At 36.5% G+C, this 24,612-nt stretch overlaps 1 protein-coding gene across 3 annotated transcripts in view; it reads left to right on the top strand.

The window, feature by feature from the left end:
* Nucleotides 1-24,612, top strand: part of LOC115975820 (KH domain-containing protein At4g18375-like) — a 36,218-nt gene that overhangs the window by 3,175 nt on the left and 8,431 nt on the right. Inside the window, exons 3-7 of one of the 3 annotated variants that reach the window (XM_031096822.1) lie at nt 18,743-19,216; nt 19,354-19,629; nt 19,782-19,994; nt 20,787-20,842; nt 20,927-21,026. In XM_031096822.1, coding sequence (XP_030952682.1) covers nt 18,743-19,216; nt 19,354-19,629; nt 19,782-19,994; nt 20,787-20,842; nt 20,927-21,026 — 1,119 coding nt within the window. The remainder of the gene's footprint in view (nt 1-18,742; nt 19,217-19,353; nt 19,630-19,781; nt 19,995-20,786; nt 20,843-20,926; nt 21,027-24,612) is intronic. The other 2 variants (XM_031096823.1, XM_031096824.1) reach the window with 2 other exon arrangements.

Here is a 24,612-nt window from a genome sequence, read left to right as displayed (position 1 = left end):
CAAAGCGAGTATTATAGGCTTTTCTTATGCTTGGGAATTTGTAGCAGTTACTAGAGATATTTTGCCTTAATGTGCATGCTGATTTTCTCTTAAGTTATGACATGATTACCTAAATGCTTTAATATTGAGAGTCAAATGAATGTACTAGAGCCATTGCATTTGGTTTCAGAATTACTGTCAATAGTCAATTCTTGGCATTGTTTTCATTTACAAGGTAAATAGAAACAACCTTTAATATTGAGAGTCAAATGAATGTACTAGAGCCATTGCATTTGGTTTCAGAATTACTGTCAATAGTCAATTCTTGGCATTGTTTTCATTTACAAGGTTCTTAAAACCGGACCGGACTTGGCGGTTCAATCAGTTTGATTGTGAACCAGCTGGTAGTCTGGTCTGGTTATGCATATGACTGAAAAATTAAAAAAAAAGGTCCAGAAATAATTGGTAATCACTAGGTCAACCAACAAAACCAAGAACTAGAGTGGTTAAGCCGGTTCTAGTTAATGATTGAAAGCGACAGAAAAAGGTGTTGAGCTCAACAGCAATGACACCCGAAATGCTTGCAATGATGTTGATATGGACTTGGAAGGTTTGAGCTCGCCAGGAATCTCCCCTAAAGGTTGTTGCAACGGTTAACTTTGGAAGCTCACTGTTGTCTCAATGATGGAGGCTAAAGGTTTTCATTGTGTGGATGGAGGCCAACGGCTTGAGAGGGTTTGGATGGGTGACTGCAAAAATTAGGCTTGAAGCCTTTGCGGTTGTGTAAGGGGGTGCCTTTGAGAAAGTTTGCTTACCTCTTTTTATTTATTTATAACTTTTTTTTTTTTGTTTTGGCCTTTGTATTGATAGTTGAAGAGAATATATGCATTTATTACACAAAGAAAAGGAATGGTCCACTTGCATTGCATCTAATTTGGCACCCTTTATTTTAGAATTAGTTTCTACAAGAAAAGCCTATTATTCCTATTAAGTTGAGGGTAATTAAATCCTTTATTTTCAATTACAATGTAAAAAAAGGATAAAGGGAAAAAATGGTTATAAGTTATTATTATTTTTTTAATGTTAATTTGATTTTTTTTTTTTTAGACTTAATTATAAGGTATGAAACCTCATTCAAAACTGTTTATATATATTTTTTTGATTTTTTTTTTTTTTGTAAATATGATGAGTTATTAATATTATACATTTATTTTAATAATTTCTATATTTGTATAATTATTGATTTTATTATTTATGACATTACCAGTTCAACCATCGATTTGACCCTGGTTGGACTAGAAAACTAGAGACTAGTCTCCTTTCCTGTTCTCTATCCACTTTGGTTTCTAAAACCATTTTCATTTGATTGTGTGGTTTTTTTTTTTTTTTTTTTTTTTTTTGTTGATAATGCAATAGTTAGGGGATGGGGGATTTGAAATCTAGATGTCAAAGGTGCTAGTTTAGCTATAAGGCTCTTGGCCATTTGATTGTGTTCTAGGTTGAGTATGTTTGTAAGTCACATATATAGGCATTGAGTAATGCTATGTTCGTAACATTCTTATAACACTTTCACAACAAATTTTAAGTGGCAGTATAGTTGTTAAAACGTGAATCGTATCGTGAATCGATTTTTGATTTTTCCGTATCGTGTATCACATCATATCATATATCGTAAGAGACACAAACACTTAATAAAATTTATAAAAAATTATAGATATACATATATAAATGGTATGTTCATTATAAATTTTAAATATATTCAACTAATGACTAATTTATTCATCATTTATGTAATAATATTTAACAAGCTAACTAAATAAATCAACCTAGCATGTGTTTATAACATACACATTCAAATGGTTTAAATTTAAAAGTGATAATATATTACAAATGATCAAAAAATAATAATTTATTTTCATCACATTGTCTAATAAACCCCATCTAAGTCAATGCTGTCATCATGTTTATCATTTTGTAAACTTATCTCTTTATTAAAATTTTCTTCATCGTCATTAACATTTACTATCTCTCCTTGCTCTTTTTATTTTAATAATTAAAAAAAAAATCTTCTTGGCATTCTAGTTTCTTGGACTTATAACAATAATGACAAAAAAAAAAAAAAAATTATATTGTCAATTAATATCTTATTCATAGTATAGAAAATAAATTTGCAAATATTAAAGTGGAGTGTAAGTGGGTACTGTGTAGTCTAAATTTTATAGGAAAAAGAGAGGGGAAAAAAAACTTATGAATATGTTATTTTATTAGGCTAAATTAAGTAAACTAATAATTTTGTGTTAAAAACAAGTTTAACAACTTGTTAGATTCAAATAAAAGTACCAATTTTAACAAAAAATCTCATTTTAAAGCATTTTTCTATGTATTGTACGATACGATACGATTCATACGATACGTATCGCGTATCGTACGATACTGACAATTATGAGTGGCAGGTTGTTACAAGGTGTTATTGGTGGGACAAAAAGTAATTTTAATGATAGATTCAAATTATAACTAATAATAGCTAATCATCTATGATTTATTGTGAAAATGTTGTGAAAATGTTGTGAATGTAACCCTTCTCATAGGCATCACACCTAAACTTCCTAAGCATTAGACCTAGGGTTCCTTGGCATCAAACCTTGGAGAAGGTTGTATCACACAAACCAATCACAAGCTTCATAGCTTCTCTAAAAATTTGAAAACTTTACTATTATTCTAAATAGAAAAGCGTTACATCCCTTTAAATAGAAGACTAATAGCTATTCCTAGTTGAAATTGGACTTTATTTAAAACTCCTAATAAGACTTTGAGTTGGACTCCTTGGGCTTTAATACTAAAGCCAAACTAAATTACTAAAGTTAAATGAAACCAAAATAAGACCCAATGGACTATTAGCACAGCCCATCCAAGAAATTATGAAATTACCAAATTGCTCCTACCACTTAAAAAATAAGTAAAATTGACATTGACCCACTGCCTTCATCAGATTGTTTGCTGATTTGGCTTCTTGGTTGTACTAAAATGTGTTGCAAAGTTCCATTCTTGATAGTGGGGTCCTTAACTTGGATTCTTTTGTGCGAGTCCAAAAAAGTATTTTGATTCAGTTTTGGGTGACGAGGGTGTTATGACTTGCGAGGCTTGTCAAGACACCTGTGTCGATCAAGATAGGAGTTGCATGAAGTTTGGGGACACTTGAGACATGCGGAGCTGCTGGATAAGTGCTGAAGAGTTGGCCAATTTCCTTCTTTCAGTAGGAGTGTTTAGTGATTGAGTTTATCAATAATAGTTTTTAGTTTTATTTATTTTTTAATTTTTATAAATAACGAAATATTTGATTACAAAAGAAGCCAACCTGAGACATTGGGGATTTACTGTGGGAGCAAAAATCAAGAACCAAAATTATAATGATTAAGTAAAACAAGAATGGAAAAACAAGTAAAATGCAATAGAGCCACACTCCAAACAAGGAGATTATGGCAGACAAAAAACTTAATCTCTAACAAGGACCATTCACATCCCTCAAAACATCTAGCATTCCTATCACTCCAAATACACCAAATCAAACAATGCAGCATGAGTCTCCAATAGCCTATATTGCGATGACGCCCAAACTTACCTAGCCAAGACTCAAACAACTCAATTACCTCATGTGGCATAACCTAGTGAATTCCAAACAAACAAAACGCCAAAGACCACAACTCAGATGCTATGGGGGCAATGAAGAAGAAAATGATCCATCGACTCCCCACACCTCTTACACATATAACACCAATCGAGAACAATAATACGCGCCTTTTGTGAAGGTTATCTGTTGTAAGAATTTTACCTAAGGAAGTAGACCATGAGAAAAAAGCTACCCTTGGAGGAACCTTCGATTGCCACACCATTATCCAAGGGAAAGAGTAAGAGTAGGAGGGTAGAAAGAAAGATAAAATCCTTAACCTCAAAACCTCTACTCCTAGTTGGTTTTCAACAAACTTTGTTTGGGTCACCACCCCCCCCCCCCTCCTCATAGTCGAAGAGTAGACAATGCCCATAAATCGATCAAAAGATTCTTGCTCCCAATCTTGAGATGGCCGACGAAATCAAACATCCCAATGAATCCTCCCACCAGACCAACCCATAACCTTCGCCACTGAAGCATCCCTTGCCCTACTAAGACAGTAAAGTTTTGGAAAAGCCTCATTGAGGGTACAATCCCCATGCCACACATGCTTCCAAAACTTCACTCTAATACCATCACCCACCTCATATCGTAGGAGTTTAGAAAAGATCAACTAGCCACTTCTAATAAACCTCCAGAGGCTAACACCATACGCACTTGTCACCTTTTTCGTGCACCAACCACCCCATTAGTCTTATTACATGCTATAGCAGTGTAATGTTGAATGAATGTCTACAACCACATGTTAAAATATTTTAGGTAATTATTAATAAAAAAAAAGTTTTTTTGGAAGTGGATAGGATAGGTGATATTATCACCGAATTTCATTATTATCAGATTTTATTTCAATTATTGGTACTCTGATAGGTGATATTATCACTAAATTTCATTATTATCAAATTGTATTTCAATTATTGGTACTCTTATTTAAGCAGTGGAAAATGAATAATAAGACAAGAAAAATTAAAATCTCTCTCTCTCTCTCTCTCTCTCTCTCGTTCTTGGAGGTTAGTCACCTTGAATTTGACTAAATTTCTGTTAGTCCATTAAGTGTGCATTTGCGTAGTGGCAGCGGTGCGCGTTTTGCATTTTTTTCCTTGGGCCCCATGAACTATTCACAGACTAGTAAGTACAGAAAAACACAGCAATAACTTTAAAACTGGGTCCTACGGGCATTATTCATAGTTTAAAAATTATTTTGCTACAATGTTTTCAGCAATAAACGGTATCCAAATAGACCTTAAATACAATTAGATTACGTCATTTTGTATCAGACTGTCAATCTGAAATGACTTAATCCGCTGCATCTCATCTAAGATCCATGGAGGTACCAAGATTCAAAGGAAGAGATGCTTTTTGGTGTATTCTCAAGGTTAATGAATTCCTTGTTCTCCACAACACCTCACTAGACCGCATGATTTTCATTGCTTAGCATGGTTTCAAAACATGGAGGCATCAAGCTTTTCTACAAATTGGGTGGAGTTCATAGGAGCCTTACAATATCGGTTCTAAACATCATTCGAAACTCTTATCCAACCACTCGAGTGTCAGTGATCAAGGGACCGCGAAGATGCATGAGCCAACAACTCCAACAATTCAAGAGTCCAATGAGTTCTTGGAGATCAATGAACAAACAATCATTCTAAAATTCAATGAAGGTTTGGACATTGTCGAACAAATGAAAACTCAAGAATCTTAGGCAAGTTTGAAGTTCTTTTGGGAGTTCATCTAAGGATGGTTGATCAATGTAGGTCAAATAATCTTGAACTCAAAACCCCTGCCAAAATTGGGTGTAGTAACAAAGAGATCAAAATGTCACTAAAGTATGGGTCTATTAGAAGATTGCCTTTGATGAAGAAGCATGGGGAATACATATCCACAATCGGTAACAACAACACAATAGTGAGGACAAGATTGTTCTAAGGGGAGAGGAATCTTATGACCCAAGGCTTGTTAGTAGGACACGTGTGGATCGAGATGAGTTCCATGAAGTTTGGGGAAACTTGAGACATGTAGAGCTTCTTGGTAAGTGTTGAAGATTTGGCTCATTTCCTTAGTTTAGTAGGAATGTTTAGTGATAGAGTTTATCAAGAAGTCTCCCTAGTTTTTAGGAAAATGATATGGTAGGTGATGTTATCAATTGTTTCATTTGTTTTAGTTGCATTTCATTATTATTAGACTGTATTCAATTATTGGTACTGTTATTTAAAGCAGTGGAAGATGAATAATAAGAAAAGCTTAATTACTTTTTTTTTGATAAGTAATTCAATTTTTATTGCTATTGAAAAATAGAGTCACCCAAGTATCCAGGGAGTGTATAGTTGGGGACCATACAATCAATCACACAAATTATATGAATCTATCAAATCACTAATGGACCATAAACACTGACTATGCAAAACTGACATCCAATCCAACAAAGTTCTAAAAAAAATAAAATTTGAGATCAGACATAGTTCTTTTTGTGTTTTAGAAACTCCTATTGTTCCTCTTCCTCCGTATACATCACATCAAGCAATGCGGAGCAGCCATCCACAAATGACCATTCTGATGATGGCAAAAATGACCTGGCCAACAAGCTAACATCTCAACAGCTTAATCGCCATCAATCTCAATCTCTCTCTCTCTCTCTCATTCTTGGAGGTTAGTCACCTCGAATCTGACCAAATTTCTATTTAGTCCATTAAATACAATTGGGTTACATCATTTTAGTGTTATGACCCAATTCTGTCAGGACAACCTAGGGGCGGATGTGGATGTGCAATGTTGCATGAATAGCATGGACTCAATGATGGATTGCATGGATTTACACATTGGCACCCAAATTGGATAAAGCCAAAGCTATGCTTGACTGTTTAAGTGCTTGGCTGGTTCTCCTTTTGCTGTAGGATTGTTTAGTTGTTAGTTGATAAGATTTGTCAATAACGAGATAGGAGATAAAGATTTAAACTATTGTCAGTAGCTATTACAATGTCAAACAAAAAAACAAAGCAAGTCTTGGAACTCAAAAATAGAAATTAAAATGTGTAAAAACCCTACATGCAAGACTGATCAAACAAATATTTTTACTCATATAAAAAAAAATCAGTAGCTATTTCATTCTATCGTGTCAGTATTTATTTATTTTTATCAGGCTTTGGCTTCTCGTGATCGTGGTCGCCTTTATAGATCGTTATCAATGATTAGGTACATTGTGATCGAGACCTGGAAGCATACCCCTCATTAAGGGCTGCTCTTCCAGCTTCTGGTACATAGGCATAGATAGATCCATCCATTAAAGCTAGGGTAGATGCTTCATAAGTTGATAAGTTTGAGCATCAGCTTACCTTTGCTGGTTCCAGCGGCTAGTCTGGGAGGCCCTTATTTATATAGGTTTGAATCTATCTTCCTTGTGTACAATTCCATCTTTGAAGATGAAGTAAGCCAAGTTCTGGAAGTGAAGGTGCTTTTGGTAAGTGGCAGAGGGAACAGAGAATTCCTTGTTCAGTCGTTTCTGTCCATCAGTTCTTGGGAGGGGTTGGGGCTATGTTATTTAAGGAGGAGGATGGATGAATGAAGATGACCAAGCAGAATTTTAACAATTTCTCTCTCCCTCTCACTCTCAAGTCATTGGAGGCTAGTTCTGGATTGGAGGTGACTAGCCTCCAAGAGAGAGAGAGAGAGTAATTTTGCTGTTCTTCTTATTCATTTTATACTGCTTTAAATAACAGTATCAATAATTGAAACTCTAATAATAATGAAATGCAATTGAAACAGATGAAACAATTGGTAACATCACTTATCCTATCTTCTTCCTAAAAACTAGGAAGTTTTCTTGATAAACTCTATTGCTAAACATCCCTACTAAACTAAGGAAACCGGCCAAGTCTTCAACACTTCTTATCTAGTAGCATTCCACGTCTAAAGCTAAGAGGCACATGTATGAGTACGGGTACGGTATGATATGGGATACGCCAATATGGCAATTCTTGAAAAACTAGGATACGATACGGCGGGGATACATGTATTAATTAATTATTTGATATATTTTTTATATATTGTTAAGCATTTATTTTTCATATATTGTTAAGCATATATCAATTTAAGAGCAATAATGGATAATAAAGTGAAATTGTGGCATTAAATGATGTTTAGAATACAAACCAAGATCCAAAAGAGTAAATAAAAGATAGCTAGATAAGTGTTTAAACTTTGAATCCAATATATAAAAAATGTAAATAAAAATTCTTACAAGTTTGGGCTTTCTCTCACTATTGAGGGGTTGGGTTACAACTGTATCCAAGTGGTATCATGGACGGATCGACATCTTTTTTTTTTTTCCTAAAAGAAAAGAAAAGAAAAGAAATAGTTGGGACATGCATGTAGAAGTATCCTAGAGGTATCTAATATGATATGTATTGGATATTGGTACTTAAACAAAAATGGAGTATCCATGCTTCCTAGGTCTCAAATGTCCCCAAATTTAATGGAACTCTTAACTTGATCCTTACCTGAAATTGAATCAAAATACATTTTTGGACTCACACATAAAGAATCCAACTTAAGGATCCTACTATCAAGAATGGAACCTTGCAATGACAACACATTTTAATACAATCACAATGTCAATTCAGGAGACAATCTGGGACACAATATGAGAAATCTCTTTCTGGTTTGGCTGACGGAAAACCAGAAGAAAACTTGAGATAAAATGGCCATGAGGCACTAGTTTGTCCACATCAGAAAACCAAAAAGTTGTTCCATCTTTATTTTTTGTTTATATTAGAAAAGGAAAAATTTAAAATTAAAATATCTCTTTGCACACCATCCCCACCACTATTCCAAGAGCCCCAAATCCACCACCTGTTGATGCAGTCATGGAAGATTGATTTGCTACTGCTTTGTAAATTATGGGGTCCATGTGTAAAGTGCAATTGAAGTAAAATTTGTTTGGTTTTAAAGGTCTACTTATGAGTCTTTTAGGATTCAAAGTTTTTTATTGAATAAGGTATGGTCAATGTTATATTTAGGGGCAAATCTGTAATTTCTGTGAATTAAGGGTGTTTTGGCAATTTAGTTGAGTTTGTGTGTTCTTTTCTCCCTTTCTCTTCTCTCTTTTCTTCTTATTCTTCTTCTTCTTCATCTCCTCTTTCTTGTTGTTCTGTTCACGGGTACTGATCATACAGCCCCTGAACACCATAAAAAACCCCTTCATTTAGCTGTTAAAGCTGAATTAAATTGGAGGGCTGAGGTGAACAAGACACACGTGGCTTAAAAAGTTTGGGGGTGAAAGGTTTAAGAGAGTTGAAGGGGTTGTTTAGTTCTATTAATTATGGCTCTACCTCTGCTAGGCGAAGTGGTATTAATTGGGATCGGTTCTCTCTGTTGCTCAATGAATTTGAGGTTACTTTCTTGGAATGTCAATGGGCTGAATGAAGTTGAAAAGAGGCTTCAAATTTGTAATTTGTTGTGATCTTGGAAGGCTGATATTGTGTGTTTGCAGGAGACCAAACTATAATGGATTACTAGAGATATTGTTCGAAGTATATGGTGTTGTCCATACGTAGATTGGTTGTACCTGGGTTCTGAAGGTGTTTTTGGGGACATTTTATTGATGTGGGATAGAAGGGTTGTGGAAAAGGTGGAGGAAGCGGTGGGCCATTTTTTGGTTTCATGCAAGTTTAAAAATGTTGGTGACCAATTTGAGTGGGCTTTTACAGGCGTATATGGGCCAAATTTGAACAAAAGGTGTAGGTTGATGCAAGGTAGTCAAAGGCGCCCTTAAGGCGCCAAGGCCTTGTATCGCTCGAGGCGACGAGGCGCCAAAAAGGGGCTAGCCCGAGTGAAGCGAGGCGCCAAATTCTAAATACTGTTATTTTACATATAGGATTCCAATCTAATGTATTTTATGTATAAGAATATTATATAAACAAATCTAACGCCATTTCTAATGGATAGGAGCTGGTCTATAAAACTAGTTTGTGGGTTTGAATCCCAACTAAAAAATTAGTCTCCATCCAAATATCAACAGTCAACTAGGTCTAGATAATTATCAAATATCAACTAAGTCTAAATATTAACCATAAATCACCATTTAAAAATTAGTCTCCATCCAAATATCAACTAAATCTGAATATTAAACTAAAATATTGTTCATAATTTCATATTAGAAAAAAGAAAACTCCTAACAAAACATTGAAGATTGAACTTCATGACTATCCATGACAAAACAAAAGCATTTGAAGATTGAACATTCTGTAGCCTATTTAATAGCTTGAATGTGGTTGTTAATTTTAATCTAAAGGTCATCATCAGACTCTTCGCTCAGGTTTCCATCACTTGAACCAGATTTATAACCATCAACATTCTCTTCCTCGGTCTCATCAGAATCAATATCTTCCTCTTCAATATTTGGTTGTGATGTTGAGGCCTTTGAGCTTGCCCTTGATTTTGTTTGAAATCTAGTATTCTTCTTGGTTCTCCAACACCAGCAGCTCTTGCCACTACATCCCATGACAAACCATCATCATCATCATCAAAAACCAACTCATCTTCAACATTCATAGATGGTTCAGCACCCATTTCCCCCAACAACCATTCATTACTTTCATCTATATCATCTAAGGAGATGGGATCAATAACATCACGCTTATCATATCATACCTTCATCCTTTGATTATACTTCACAAAGACCAGATCATTTAGTCGTTTTTGTGCAAGTCTATTCTTTCTTTTTGTGTGAATCTACAAGCATTTATGAAAACGAAGTATTAGACTAGGAATTTTCAATGAAATAAAGTAGCTCATCAAAGGATAAAATCTACTTATTATACTTGAAAACTCACCTGCTCAAACACACTCCAATTGTGCTCACAACCACGTGCACTACAAGTCAAGCTCAAGATTTTTATAGCTAATTGTTGCGAAGTCGGAGTTGAGTTCCCATACAAACTCCACCATTCAGCTATGTTAAAAAAATAAGTATGAGTAATGATATATGATATATCATAGAAGTCAGATTTTTTATTTGTAAAAAGTGCCACTGTTCTAGTTATTATAAGTTAGATATAAATGCTTTCTTACTTGGAGCCCTTGTCTTTCTTGATCTTAAAGCCAATTGAATGCCAAAGAGTCCTTCAACTTTCTTATACATGGGTAGCTTCGCAATGATCATGTCCTGAATTTCAGTACTAGGAACTAGTCTTTGTATACAAGAATACAATCCTGCTGTAATTTCATGATTTGTTGCTATGTCAGGCTCGAAATAGAAATACTCTGGGTTCAAGAAATGACCCGCTGCATGCAAAGGCCGATGTAATTGACATTCCCATCTCTCATCAATGATTTTAAAAATATCTGAATACATTTCTTCATCCTCATTAAAAACTTTTATAATAGCTTCTTTGGCCCTATCCATTGCCTTATATATGTAACCCATAGCTGGTTTTCTGTCATTATCAACAAGGCGAAGAACTCGAACAAGAGGGCCCATAACTTTAAGAATGTAAACTATAGTATTCCAAAAAGAAGGCATCAAAGTCATTTCTACTACTCGTTTAGCATTTGCTTCCTTTGTCCATCTACTACGAACCCACTCCTCAAAAGTAACATGGCCCTTAGGTTATGCTTTTGCTTATAAATGGATTTTATTGTATGATATGAAGTGCAAAACCTTGTTTTCCCAGCCCTAACCAGCTCTCTTTGGTTTGTGTATTCTCTCATCATATTTTACACACCCCCATGGTTGTAGATATATCCAGTCAATTGAATGGCTCTTTCCAAAGTTTTTGCAATTCTAGGAATTTTTCCAATGTCCTCCAATATAAGGTCAATCTGTTCTACAGATGCATCAAGTAATTTGAAAGTTTTTCCCTAGTTTTCATAAAAGATGATGCATCAATTAACTTCACAAACATGGTTCTAGATGGGCAATTCGCCAAAGAGTTCATCAAGGTCCTATTGGTTCTACTATTCCACCCATCAGACATAATAGAATAGCCATATTTCCTCCAAGATTCCTTGTGATCGCTCAATAACTCATCAGCCATATTTCCTCCAAGATTCCTTGTGATCACTCAATAACTCATTTGTGTAAGCCACCTCATTTTTGAGAATTGGAACTCTTAACTCATGGTAACTAGGAGGCTTCGTATTTGGACCATACTGCCCAATAGCTTCAACTGCCCATTTAAATTCACCTAAGCAAGCAACATTGAATGGTATACCGGCTAGATAAAATAGCTGGCCAATATATTGACAAGCTTGTGCTCTTTTCTCTTTGTCAAGTTTATCATTGATGTTAGTTTGCTTCATCTTACCATGTTTTCTAAGCGCAACCACTTTTTATGGCTTTAATGTTACAAAAGAATCCATGCGACCTTTCAATTTTTTAGACTTTGGTATTAATTTCACAGTTTTCACTTGGGTGCTACTGCCAACCCCTCTCTTACTAGAGCATGATTTTTTCCCTTTTTGGATAACTTTTACTTCCTCTACCTCATCATCATCTACATTCTCAGTTTCAATCATATTATCTATATCATCAAAATCAGGCATCTTGTCATAGTTCTCCTTCTCACTCTTCTTCTCTGCCATATACTGCACATGCTCTTCTCTAACATGATCAAGACATTTTAAACACTTTGTACTGTTTTTAAAATTCTCTACTTGATGCTACTTTGCTTTATGTATCCTTCCCTTTGTGACTTTATTACAAAAGAGGCAAGTCACTACATTTTTGTCTACAACAAAGGCTAAATAATTATATTTCCATCCCGGATCTTTTCTCCTCCCATTATCTGAAGCCATTCTACATGTTAAAAAATAAAACCCAATACAATACATTTAATAGGATTCTATATTAAGCTAGCTATGTATCATTTACTATGGTTTAAGCTCTAAAACTTGAGTGAAGTAATGAGTTTGAGAAAAAGGAAAAATACAGGAAAAGAAAATAAAGAAAAAGATAGGGGAGAGTTGCTATAAGACAGTTAGACTAGAGAAGGGTAAAGGAAAAAAAAAGCAGAGAAAAAACAGAGAAGGAAGAGTTGGTGGAGATAGTTAGAGTCCAAGAGAGAAGGGTAAGGGGAAAAAAAAAAACCAGAGAAAAAACAAAGAAGGAAGAGTTGGTGGAGATAGTCAGGGTCCAAGAGAGAAGGGTAAGGGGAAAAAAAAACCAGAGAAAAAATAGAGAGGAGAGAGTTGCTGGAGAAATAGAGAGGAAAGAGTTGCATGCTCTGAAAGTGTGGACAAAATTACCAAGGCAGTGAGAGAGAACTCAGGAAAAAAAAAAGTGTAAAAAAAAAACTAAAAGAATTGGAAAATATTACTTGATGTTGGTTGACTGCTGGCAGCCACTGGCCCACTCTCTTCCAAACCCTAGAAGAAGACGAAATACCCGTTGCTTTGCTCTAAAAGTTGATGAAGAGGAGTTGTCCCTGAAATTTCTTATTGGGTCTTTTGTTTTATGCTTTTTATTTTTTTATTTTTTTTATATTAATTTATTTGATATAGTGGGTGACAGCTCATCCCCACTGAGGCAATAGTTTTAAAACCAACCATGCACCCCTTTAAATTTACAAAACATGCCATTAGTGGCTTTAAATTGCAAAATTTACTCAGGCGCTTGCCTCTCACCTCTTGCCTAACAAAATATATCTGAGCAAGCGCCTAGGCTCTAGAGGTGAGCGCCTCAGTGCCTTTGAGGCGCTTTTCTGGCGCCTCGCCTTGCCTAGGCGCCTAGGCGAGTGCTCGGAACACCTTTGACGACACTAGGTTGATGTGGGAGGAACTAACCGGGTTGATCAGTTGGTGGGATTTGCCATGGTGCTTAGGAGGTGACTTTAATATAATCCGTTTCCCATCAGAGCGATTGGGGGCTGCTAGTTACTCTCAGGCTATGTATGGATTTTTTGACTTTATCTCTCTTCATGGGTTGATGGATATACCTATGGAAGGGGCCTTTACACCTGGTCCAATACATCCTCATCTTCTCGACTAGATCGGTTCCTTTTCTCTCCGCTTTTGGCAGATCACTTCACATAGTTTACACAAAAAAGGATGTCTATAGTACTTTCAGACCATTTTCCTATTTTGTTGGAATTCCTTTCCGTTTTGAAAATATGTGGTTGAGGGTAGAAAATTTTGTTGATAAAGTGAAGATGTGGTGGGCATCCTATTTGTTCCAAGGAATTCCAAGCTTTATACTAACTAAGAAGTTGGCTGTCTTGAAGTTGGATTTAAAAAAGTGGAACGAGATGGAGTTTGGCAATGTCACATATAAGAAACAGGACCTTTGGAGCAAGTTGAATGTTTTGGATGCTAAAGAGGAGACATATAGATTAACAGCTGAGGAGAAGTTAGAACAAGTTAATCTTCGTACAGATATTGAAAAGTTGAGTCTTTTAGAAGAGATTAGTTGGAGATAATAGTCTAGGGTGTTGCAGTTGAAGGAAGGGGACGCCAATACTAGATTCTTTCATAGAATGGTGAATTCTAATAGAAAAAATAATGGTTTTGAAAGCCTAATGGTTAATGGTACCTTGTCTTCGAATTAGGGTATGATTGCAGACTGCATTACTCAATTCTTCATGAGTTTGTATTCTGAGCAGCAGGTTGATTGACCATTTCCAGATGTGTTAATTTTTCCAATGATATCCGGCGATAATGCGGATTGGTTAGAGACCTTTTGAAGAGGCAGAAATTTTTGATGTCATTCAGAGTTTTCATGGTGATAAATCTCCTGGACCAGATGGCTTTCCAATGGCTTTTTTTAAAGCTTGCTGGGGGGATTGTGAAACCTGATCTTATGGCCATATTTCATCATTTTTTTGCTAAAGGTCAGTTTGAGAAAAGTTTAAACGCAACTTTTATTACTTTCATCCCTAAAAAACATGCAACAAGTGAGATTAGGGATTTTCGGCCCATTAGTCTTGTTGGGGGGGTTTATAAAATTATTGCTAAAGTCTTGGCTAACCGACTCCGCACGGTTATGGGGGATATAATCTCAGCATCTTAGAATGCTTTTGTGAGGAATAGATAGATCCTTGACCTTGTTCTTATTGTTAATGAATGTCTTGACAGTAGATTGAAGTTTGGGGTGCCGGGGCTGATTTGTAAACTGGATGATGAGAAGCTTTTGACCATGTAAACAAGAGTTTTCTTTTGTAGATGTTAGAAAGAAGTGGGTTCTGTGCCAAGTGGAGACAATTGATTTTCTTTTGTCTATCTACAACTCGTTTCTCTATTTTGATTAATGGCTCTCCTTGTGGATTTTTTGGTAGCTCCAGAGGTTTGAGACAAGGTGATCCATTGTCTCCATTGTTTGTTTTGGTGATGGAAGCTCTTGGAAGAATGTTGATAAAACAGTTCATGAAGGACACATGTCAGGATTTAGTGTGGGTAACTTGGAGGGAAGATCTGGGTAACTTGGAGGGAAGATCCTTGGTGGTGTCTCATCTCCTTTTTACGAATGAAACTAATTTTTTGTGAAGCTGATCTAGAACATATTTTGATTCTCCGTATGATTCTTATTTGGTTTGAGGCAGTGTTGGGTCTAAAGATAAATCTGGGCAAGTCAAAATTGGTTTCGGTTGGAGTAGTGCATAATATTGACTTATTGCTGAATGTTCTTGGCTGCAAGCAGGATACTCTTCCAATGAAATATTTGGGTCTTCCTTTGGGTGCTAAATTCAAGGATAAGACTATATGGAATCCGATTCTGGAGAAAATGGAGAGGAGATTGGCGGGTTGGAAATGCTTGTATTTATCCAAGGGAGGTAGAGTCACTCTAATCAAAAGCACCTTATTTAATTTACCCTCTTTTTTTCTATCTTTATTTCCTACACCTACTAGTGTGGCTAACCAAATTGAGAGGCTTTAGTAGAATTTATTATGGGGCGGTTTTGGTGATGAACCTAAAATTTTCATTTGGTTAAATGGGTTATTGTTTGTGCTCCTATTTCTTCGGGTGGCTTAGGGATAAGGAAGATAAGGTTTTTCAATGAAGCTTTATTTGGGAAGTGGCTATGGAGATTTAGGATTGAGAAGGATGCCCTTTGGAGACAAGTGATAGAGATATAATATGGATGTGTGTGGACGGGGGGGCTGGTGTACTAGATCTGTAAATGGTCCTTATGGTGTTGGTTTAAGGAAAAGTATCAGTCAGAGATGGCCTTCTTTCTTATGCCATATTTTGTATGATATTGGTGATGAGTCTAGGGTGAAGTTGTGGCAAGACTGTTGGTGTGGAGAGACATCTCTTGCTGTTAGCTATCTTGACTTGTTCAGATTTTGCAGGAATAAGGAGGCTAGTGTGGCTGAGCTTATGAAGTCCTACAATGGAGTCCTCTTTTGGGATGTGAGCTTCTTTAGGGGTGTGCATGCTTGGGAATTAGAGGCTATGTTAGGCTTCATGGAAACCATATATGGTTCTTCAATAAGGGGGTTTGGTGAGGATAAGATGTGTTGGTTACCTAGCAAAGATAAGGGGTTCATGGTTAATGCTTATTATAGAATTTTAGTTGGCCCTATTATCTACGGTTTTCCTTGGAAAAGTATTTGGAAGCAGAAAATTCCCTCTAGAGTAGCTTTCTTTGTTTGGACTGCTGCCTTAGGCAAATGCTTGATGATTGATAATTTACGAAAAAGGAAGGTGTGGATTTTGGATTGGTGCTACATGTGCAAGAATAATGGTGAATTGGTTGACCATCTCTTCCTTCACTGTCCCGTTGCTATGGATCTATGGTCTATGGTTTTGGGTTTATTTGGAGTAACTTGGGTTATGCTGCATACTGTTTTGGGGCTGTTAGGGTGTTGGCAAGGCAGCTTTGGTCGTCATCAAAATGGTTATATATGGTCCATCGTTCCTCATTGCTTAATGTGGTGTCTTTAGAGGGAGAGAAATAGTAGATGTTTTGAAAATATTGAGAGATCTATTCCGGATCTCAAGCTTTTCTTTTTTTGAACTTTATTGGATTGGTTGTTTGCTTTGCAAAAACAGTCATTCCCTTCTTTTATTGATTTCCTAGATTCTTGCAATATTTGTATTTGATTTGTTGACCCCTTGTACACTCCTTGTGTACTAGGGTGTTCCTTTTTGATATCAATAAAACTTACTACTTATCAAAAAAAAAAAAAAGTTCCTTCTTTTAGCTATCAAACCCCTAAATGCATACATACTTTCTTCTACCAAATAGCAATCAAATAACTCATCAAACCACCTTATAATTCCAAACACAACCACATAACACTTTCTAAATCTTAGATCCTCAAATTCTCCATACTCTAAACCCACCACAGGCACATGTAGACAAATTCCTCAATTTGTCCTACTTCACCCTGGCCACGTATGCGATATTGAGGAATTCTCCATTTGCAAGGCATTTCATACTTTCATTTCAGCATTGTTGAGTAGGTGGTTTGATGGAGGAGCTCCTCAGTATTGTTGAGCCTAAGGAGTATCTTATGTAAGAAAGTTGGTGGATTATTATTGTGAGGGCTTTTGGAACAGTGGAAGGGTTTCATAGGTCTTTTTATGCAGGTATTGTGGAGATAAGGTGCTGGAAATTTTGGACATCAGTAACCAAAAAAAAAGGCTTGTGGTGGTGGGTTTGAGATGTTATTTTGGTGTGGGAAGGCTGGGATAACATGTAGAATTATAATTTGTGGATTGAGTGGGGATGACATGAAGCAAGGAATGTAGAAATTGGGTTACTGGCAATTGGGCACTCAACAGTGACAAGAGCAGTAACAGAAACATTTTTATTTTGTAGCTTGGCCTTTGTTGCAGGATATGTTCCTTGATAGGAACAGTATTGGGCTTTGTATGATTTCTATGGCAATAGGGAGTGGATTCCTATGTGAGCTTGTAGTTACATAATGAAAGGGTGCAGAAAATTAGAAAAGGACAATAAAGTTATAGAGAAGAAGAGAACTTACAATAGCACATGATAAGTAACCTCAAGCTGTAAATCTCAATCCAATATGCACTAGATAAGAAAGATAATAACACTTATTTTTATAAAGCTTAGCCCTAATTATAAAGCTGCAAAGACTTAATTTAATTACTTAGGGCTAAAGTATGGTCACTTAACCCTGGACCAAAATAGCCTCTTAATCTGATTGAATCTCTCAATTGGGGTCAGATTCGAAGCCTTCTGAGCTCCTTTGCAGTAAACTTTTCTCAAGCCATTTTATGGTTGTTGAGTTTTTCATGCTGGTTCATCCTGCATGATAAGATTCAAAGGTTTTGGTGGAGTCTTAGTGAGTTGGCTATGTTACTTGATTGGTTGTTGACTTTGGAACGTTTTATCTCCAATGACTGAATTATGAGTGTTCAATGCAGTAATATTGGTTTTTTTTTTTTTTTTGGTGGACCCATTTAGTTTCATTTAATATAAATAACTTTGTCAAGAACCTTCTAGGTCAATTGGAACCTCCTTGTGTTTCCAATAGAGACGTCTTGGCCTCAAATCCCCTCTCCCTTATTATAACCATCCAATTATATGTATATAATAAAGAATATAAATAACTTCACCTAATGCAACTTTCAAGAAGGTTTTCCTTTAATAGTTCTGAGCATTAGGTATGTTCTGGTTAAGCCTGAGTTGGTTCAGTGGCAGTAATATATGAAGGATTGCCCTGAAATGAAGGTTTGAGAAGTATAGAACATTCTGGGCATCTAACTAAGAAGGAAGATGGTAGGACCCTTTTCCCTTTATTTGTTCAGTCTAGATTTTTGTCTTTTGTAAGAGTCATTGCTACTGCCTCTGAATATGTATGATTTATTTATATATATATACACATGCACATATATGAAGTGAGGTTTGCTGTTGCAAAAATGTCTTTTTGATATGAAATGCTGTTATTGGGATTATGATCTCTTACTTTGCACATCTCTTTATTTTAACTATTTTTTTGGGTGCTTTTCCTTGTCCATGTTCTTGCAAGTCTCTCTGATTTTTATTTCTTCACCCCACTTTTTTTTTTATTTTTTATTTTTTTTATTATTTTATTATTTATATTTTAAGAACATGCTCTTATTTGGAAAATTGTTTGGATAATCCTAATTTTTCTTGGAACTCCCTACAATTTGTAATTTTTGAAGGTATGTTGCAGATATCTGGAAAACGAGATGTGGCAAAGAAGGCACTTTATGATGTATCAACTCTGTTGCATCAGAATCCACGCAAGGATAAACCTCCTCTGACTTTCCCTATGCCTTTTGGAGGCCAAGGATTTCATCCCCCTGGAGCTCCCTTGCCTAATATGCTTCCACCTGGAAATCCAATGTGGTCCCATTGGAACTCTGATTCCCACGGTGTGCCACCAATGCCATGGATGGGGGGATATGGAAACCGGCCTTCTGAGTTTGTACCAGGGGGTTTCAATGGCGTTCCTCCTGGACCTGTTGCTGAAGCTTCAGCTGAGTTCTTTATGAAAATTCTTTGTTCAGCTGGGAAAATTGGTGGGGTGATTGGCAAGGGAGGTTTTAATGTAAGACAGTTACAGCAGGAAACAGGAGCCGGTATATATGTTCAAGAGGCATCAACCAATTCAGATGAACGTGTGATTCGGGTCTCTGCTTTCGAGGTCTGCCTTTTCTGTGCCCCATTACAATTCCCTCTTTTACAGCTCTTCACATAGTATGTAATCATTATTAATATGGGGCATCCTGTTGTATCTGAACTGTTGATGTCAATGGTGCTGCATTGCTGCTGTTATAATAGTGGTGGATCATTGCCCTTATGTTGTTTCAGGCTATCTGGAACCAGAGATCACAAACCATTGAAGCAATTCTTCAGCTTCAGAATAAAGTTAGTGAATACTCTGAAAAAGGTAATATCATTACTAGGCTTCTTGTCCCGTCAAGTAAGGTTGGTTGCATTCTTGGACAAGGAGGTCATGTTATCAATGAGATGCGAAAGAGAACCCAGGCAGACATTCGTGTTTTCTCTAAAGATGACAAGCCTAAGTGTGCAGCTGAAGATGAAGAGCTTGTGCAGGTGATGAGTTGTGACATGCATTTTTATAATCTGTTTTGTAATATGCTACTGTTACCAACTTCTTCTATCCTGAGTTTTTATGGTGTTCTGATTATTATAATTTTTGTGATATGCAATTTTCCACACTAAGTCCTATGCCTTTGGTCATTCAGGTATCTGGAAATTTTGGTGTTGCTAAAGATGCATTGGCAGAGATTGCATCAAGACTCAGAGTGAGAACTCTGCGAGATGCAAATGCTGCTGCAGAAAGTGCTCCTGTTGGTCCTTCCCAGGGACTTCGTCCTGCAGGAAGCATACCTGGTGGAGGGCTCCCACAATCTGGCACAATGGGAGCCGGTAGCTCTGGTAGATATGATCCTCTAAAGGTACTCTATTAGTCTGTTGCATGCTTGTCTCTGAACATTGTCAAATCCATTTGCTTTATATAATCATTTATTTTTAATATGAAAATACCGTATTTAAATAAATATCTTCTGATCTTTAATGTATTTGTAAATAATGCTCCTACTCAGCGGCACCCTCTTATAAATGTTTAAGGGCATAACAGTCTTAAATAAAACTCATAGGCGATTCCTTCTTACTACCACTTTTCATTCTGTTGTAACCATTATGACTGCTCAAACCAACCCCGACCTGCCCAAAGCAGTCCTACCCAGCTAGAAACGGTTGGTAATGAGTTTTATTAAATAATACCCTGCGGGATATGAGCGGGTGTTGGGTTTTCATAATGGATTTTTCTAGGCAGACCTGACAGTATTTGTGCCAGGGCTCAATGGCTGCCACCTGTATAAAAAAAAATATTAATGCAAACTATTACTTATTCTTTTTTTTTTGGAAGGAAAACAATTTTGATGATGTTATGCAATGTATTTTTTAATATATTAAATTAAATCCTTTGTTTTTTTGGCAAGTTAAGTCGTGCATGGCACAAGTCTTGTAATATCAGCTTTCCTGAGAGACATGGTTGTGATAGTTATTTTGTTGTAGTAACAATTGATTTGTTGTGTTCAAACTCTGTTTACAAGTCATTAGCAAATTTGTACTTCTCAAAAAAAAAAAAAAAAAAAAAAAAAAAAACAAATTTCTTCGTATTACTAATTATGTTAATTCTATGATTCCTTGCCTTGATAACTCAATTATACTTGATGCTCTTGAAGGTTGAGGGATATGAATATGAACCACAGAGCTATCCAGTTCCAAGAGCTGCTACTGGGTAGTGTGCCATTCAAATCATTGTTTTATGTAAATTTCATGATTGATTAACATAATTGAGATGGTGGCTATCTTTTTGTTCCAGATACCCAAATGTCAATAGTGCTTCAGATGTCAAGATTCCAAGTAGTGCAGTTAGTTCGGTTATTGGATCAGGAGGGAGCAACATTTCCAATGTTGGTGAGGTATGTTACTGCAACCTTGTGGCCTCCCAGAGGGGAAGAAATTTGGTAAATGGCTATGACTGTCTGGGGATTACTTTCCTGGGTTGTATTGTCTACCCTTAGAGCAGGTTTTGACTTAGCCAAAAACTAAAAATGAAAGTAGATTACCCTAGTTTTGGTTCTAGGTTTGAAGATACTTTTTGGAACTGAGTCTGAAGAGGCTGAAATTTGGTGTGGTTATCAGTTTACTTGATCTTTCTCCTTCAGACACCCTGTAGTCAGTGTCCTATTGAATATTGATTTACTAGCATTTCTCCTTCCCACATTCTGCAGTTTCACTGTCCCATCTTTTTTGTAAGTTGATTGTTTTTTGGCTGCACTTTGCCATTTTTAACGTGTTATTTGTTAGATATTAGCTTCTCTTTTGGTGTATATTTTACCTCTTTACAGAGTAAGATGTTTTAATCGATGATGTTAATTTTGTTTCAATATTTTGTACTAGTTATAAAACCTTACACTTAATCCCTATGTTCCACCTTACCTATCCAAAAAAAAAAATCCCTGTGTTCCACCTTAGCTCATATTTTAGTGTCTCTTGGTGCATTGTGGCCGATATTTGCATTTTGGTCTGGAACAAGTCGACACCTAAAAAAAAAAATTGCTGTTCCTCTCGCTCTCATCTAATAGATCTTGAACTCAACCTCACCCTCCACTTAGAACCTATAAGGTGAGGAGGAGCTATTACAGCTAGAGCTCATTGGGACAAGCTAATCTCTCATTTCTTCTTCTTCTCTCTGTAAACATCTCATTTATCTCTTTTTTTATCCATAAAAAAAATATTGTTAATGAAAACTAAAACTTTAACTTTATCAGAAGAGAACTTGCCTCATCATAATGGCCACATTTTTTTTGGATAAGTAATGCAAGTTTTATTGATAATGAAGAAATACTTAATGTTCACGATGATGAACACAAAGTATCATAAAAAATACAAATATGTCAAATGGAAGAACTAAAAGAATTTTGGAACTCTAAAATGGAAGAATAGTGTGTAAAACCCCAAACCCAAGACAAATCAATGAGAGAAGAACTAGCAAGGATTTCAATTGATCCAAGGATCTCTCAATATCTGCAAGTGTATGACTATTCCGTTACACACAATCTACATCAGACATGATGGCACCAAGTTCCATACACCCGAGTCATGTTTCCCAAACCAATTTCTCCAACAAAAGAATAAAGTTGCAACTGTCCCTGACATTATTCAATGATTCCCAAACATCCTAAACACTTCACCTTACAAAGCAGAAGAAACATCAAAATGGATTAAAAGATTGTTTACCGTTTCCCTGTTTCTTCAACACATACAACACCAATTTAAAAACGACACACCCCTCTTGATAAGTTTGGCAATGGTAAGAATTTTACCCAGTGCTGCCACTCCCACTAAGTCTCCATGTCATCCTGTCATCCCCCTCCCCATTGGGTATCTAAGAATAAGTAAAATCAAGGAAAGAGACAGCCTCCATCTCCCAATCGTGAAAATCCCTATGAAGCCTCAAATTCCAACTCCTAACCACCCCCATCTAATTGAGAGTCCAGTACATAAAAAAAAAAATCTTCCTGAGGGAGTTCAAGAATCAATAAATTCTATAAAAGAAGAAAAGGAAAGACCTCTCATTGCCAACATCCAGTCATACAAAGAATGCAAGAATAAACTTTTCAGCTCCAAAACTGAGTGCTCTTTCCCCTCAAAGGTACGCATATTCTGCCCTCTCTAAATAGTTCACATGCGACACAACGGAGCAGCCCACATATACCAGCAGATCGACGATGTCCAAATCCTCCCCTCCAACAAGCCAACACCTCCACTACTCACTTAGGCATCACCCAGGAAACTCCAATCAAACAAAAACCAAACGACCATAAACTATGTGCATATTGACAGTGGAGGAGTAAATATCTTCCTTATCCACTGAACATTCAAATAGATCAGGGTATAATAGTTTTAGATGAAGGTTTCCAGCCCAAAGATCATGCCAAAATCTTATTTGATTGCCCTCTCCAACTTTGAATGCCATACATGCTGGAAGAATCCGCCCCACCCTGCTCTGATACTCCTCCATAAACTACACACACACATCACTCTACTCACTATGTACATCACCCACCTTATCTTCTCCATATTTGGAGACAATCACCTGATGCCATAAATAATTAACTTCATGCCCAAATCACCATAACCACTTCCCTAGTAGTGCTTGATTAAAACTCGCAATCCTCCTTTCCTCCAGTCCCCCCGCTTCAATGGGTGTATCCCATGCCACCAAGAGTATTTCAACTCCTCCCCCAATGCCCCCATGAGAATTCCTATGAATCCTCTCCAATCTGCCACAAACTTAGGCATAGTGAATAATGATAAATAGAATGTTGGAAGGCTGGAGAGAGTACTCTTCAATAAAGTAAGTTTGCCACCCTTGGATTAATAAAGTCTCTTCTAGCCCAAAAGTTTCCATTCCATCTTCTCCAAAATAGTATTCCAAACTAAAATTACCTAAAGGTGTGCACCCAAAGGTGTTCCCAAATATGTCATTGACAAACTACCAATTACGTAACAGAGAATATTAGCCAATGTTGCTAAGTTACTCACCTACCCAATTGGGACTTTGTCACTTTTTCCCACATTGACTTTCAAGCCAATAAAAACTTCAAAACATATCAAAACCGTCCTGATGTATAAAAAATGCTTCCTAGAGGCATCTCAAAATAGAATGGTATCGTCAGCAAATAAAAGATGTGAATACTTACCTTCTTAGACGTGTTAAGCCCCACATGAAAACCATGAATGAAACCTCTCTGCGTTTTTCTTCGTCATTCAACTCAACACATATGACTAGAATAAATAAAAAAGGTGACAAGGGATCTCCTTATCTTAAATCTTGAGAACTGCTGAATAACTGGGGGAACCATTGACTAGCATTGAGAAGCATATGGTAGATGCACAAGCCATCATCCACCTCCTCCATCTCTCTTGAAAACCCATCCTATCCAACAAATAAAGCAATGTATCCCAATACACATGATCATAGGCTTTCTTTGTGTCCAGCTTACAGATCACACCTGGAATATGGCTCCTCAGTCTACTATCCATGCACTCATTAACAATAAGGACTGAATCTTAAATTTGCCTGCCTCCAACGAAAGTGTTTTGAGACTCAGAGATGAGTTTGTCTAAAACCACCCACATTCTATTAGCCAACACTTTGGCCAACGGTTAATACACACTACCCACAGATGGGCTGGAAATCCTTAATATTTAGGTGTTATTATTTTCAGGAATTAAAATGAGGACAGAGGCATTGAGAGACTTCTCAAAAAGCCAATGCCTATGAAAGTCAACAAAGAAAGCCGTAACATCCCTTTCAACCACACTCTAGCACTTTTGAAAAAATGTCAGTAAATCCATCCATACCCAAGGCTGTAGCACACTCCATGTTATTCAACACTTGAATGACCTTGTTTTTAGCAAATTCTCTCTCAAGCAATTGCCTCTTGTTCTCATATACAAGCCTTACCCATCCATAGTAGTTCGCCAGGTTTTAGTCTC

Source organism: Quercus lobata, chromosome 2 (genome assembly GCF_001633185.2).
Source record: "Quercus lobata isolate SW786 chromosome 2, ValleyOak3.0 Primary Assembly, whole genome shotgun sequence".
In the NCBI taxonomy this organism is placed as follows: domain Eukaryota; kingdom Viridiplantae; phylum Streptophyta; class Magnoliopsida; order Fagales; family Fagaceae; genus Quercus; species Quercus lobata.
Note: the sequence above shows the minus strand (reverse complement) of the source record. Positions and strands in the feature narration are given on the sequence as shown.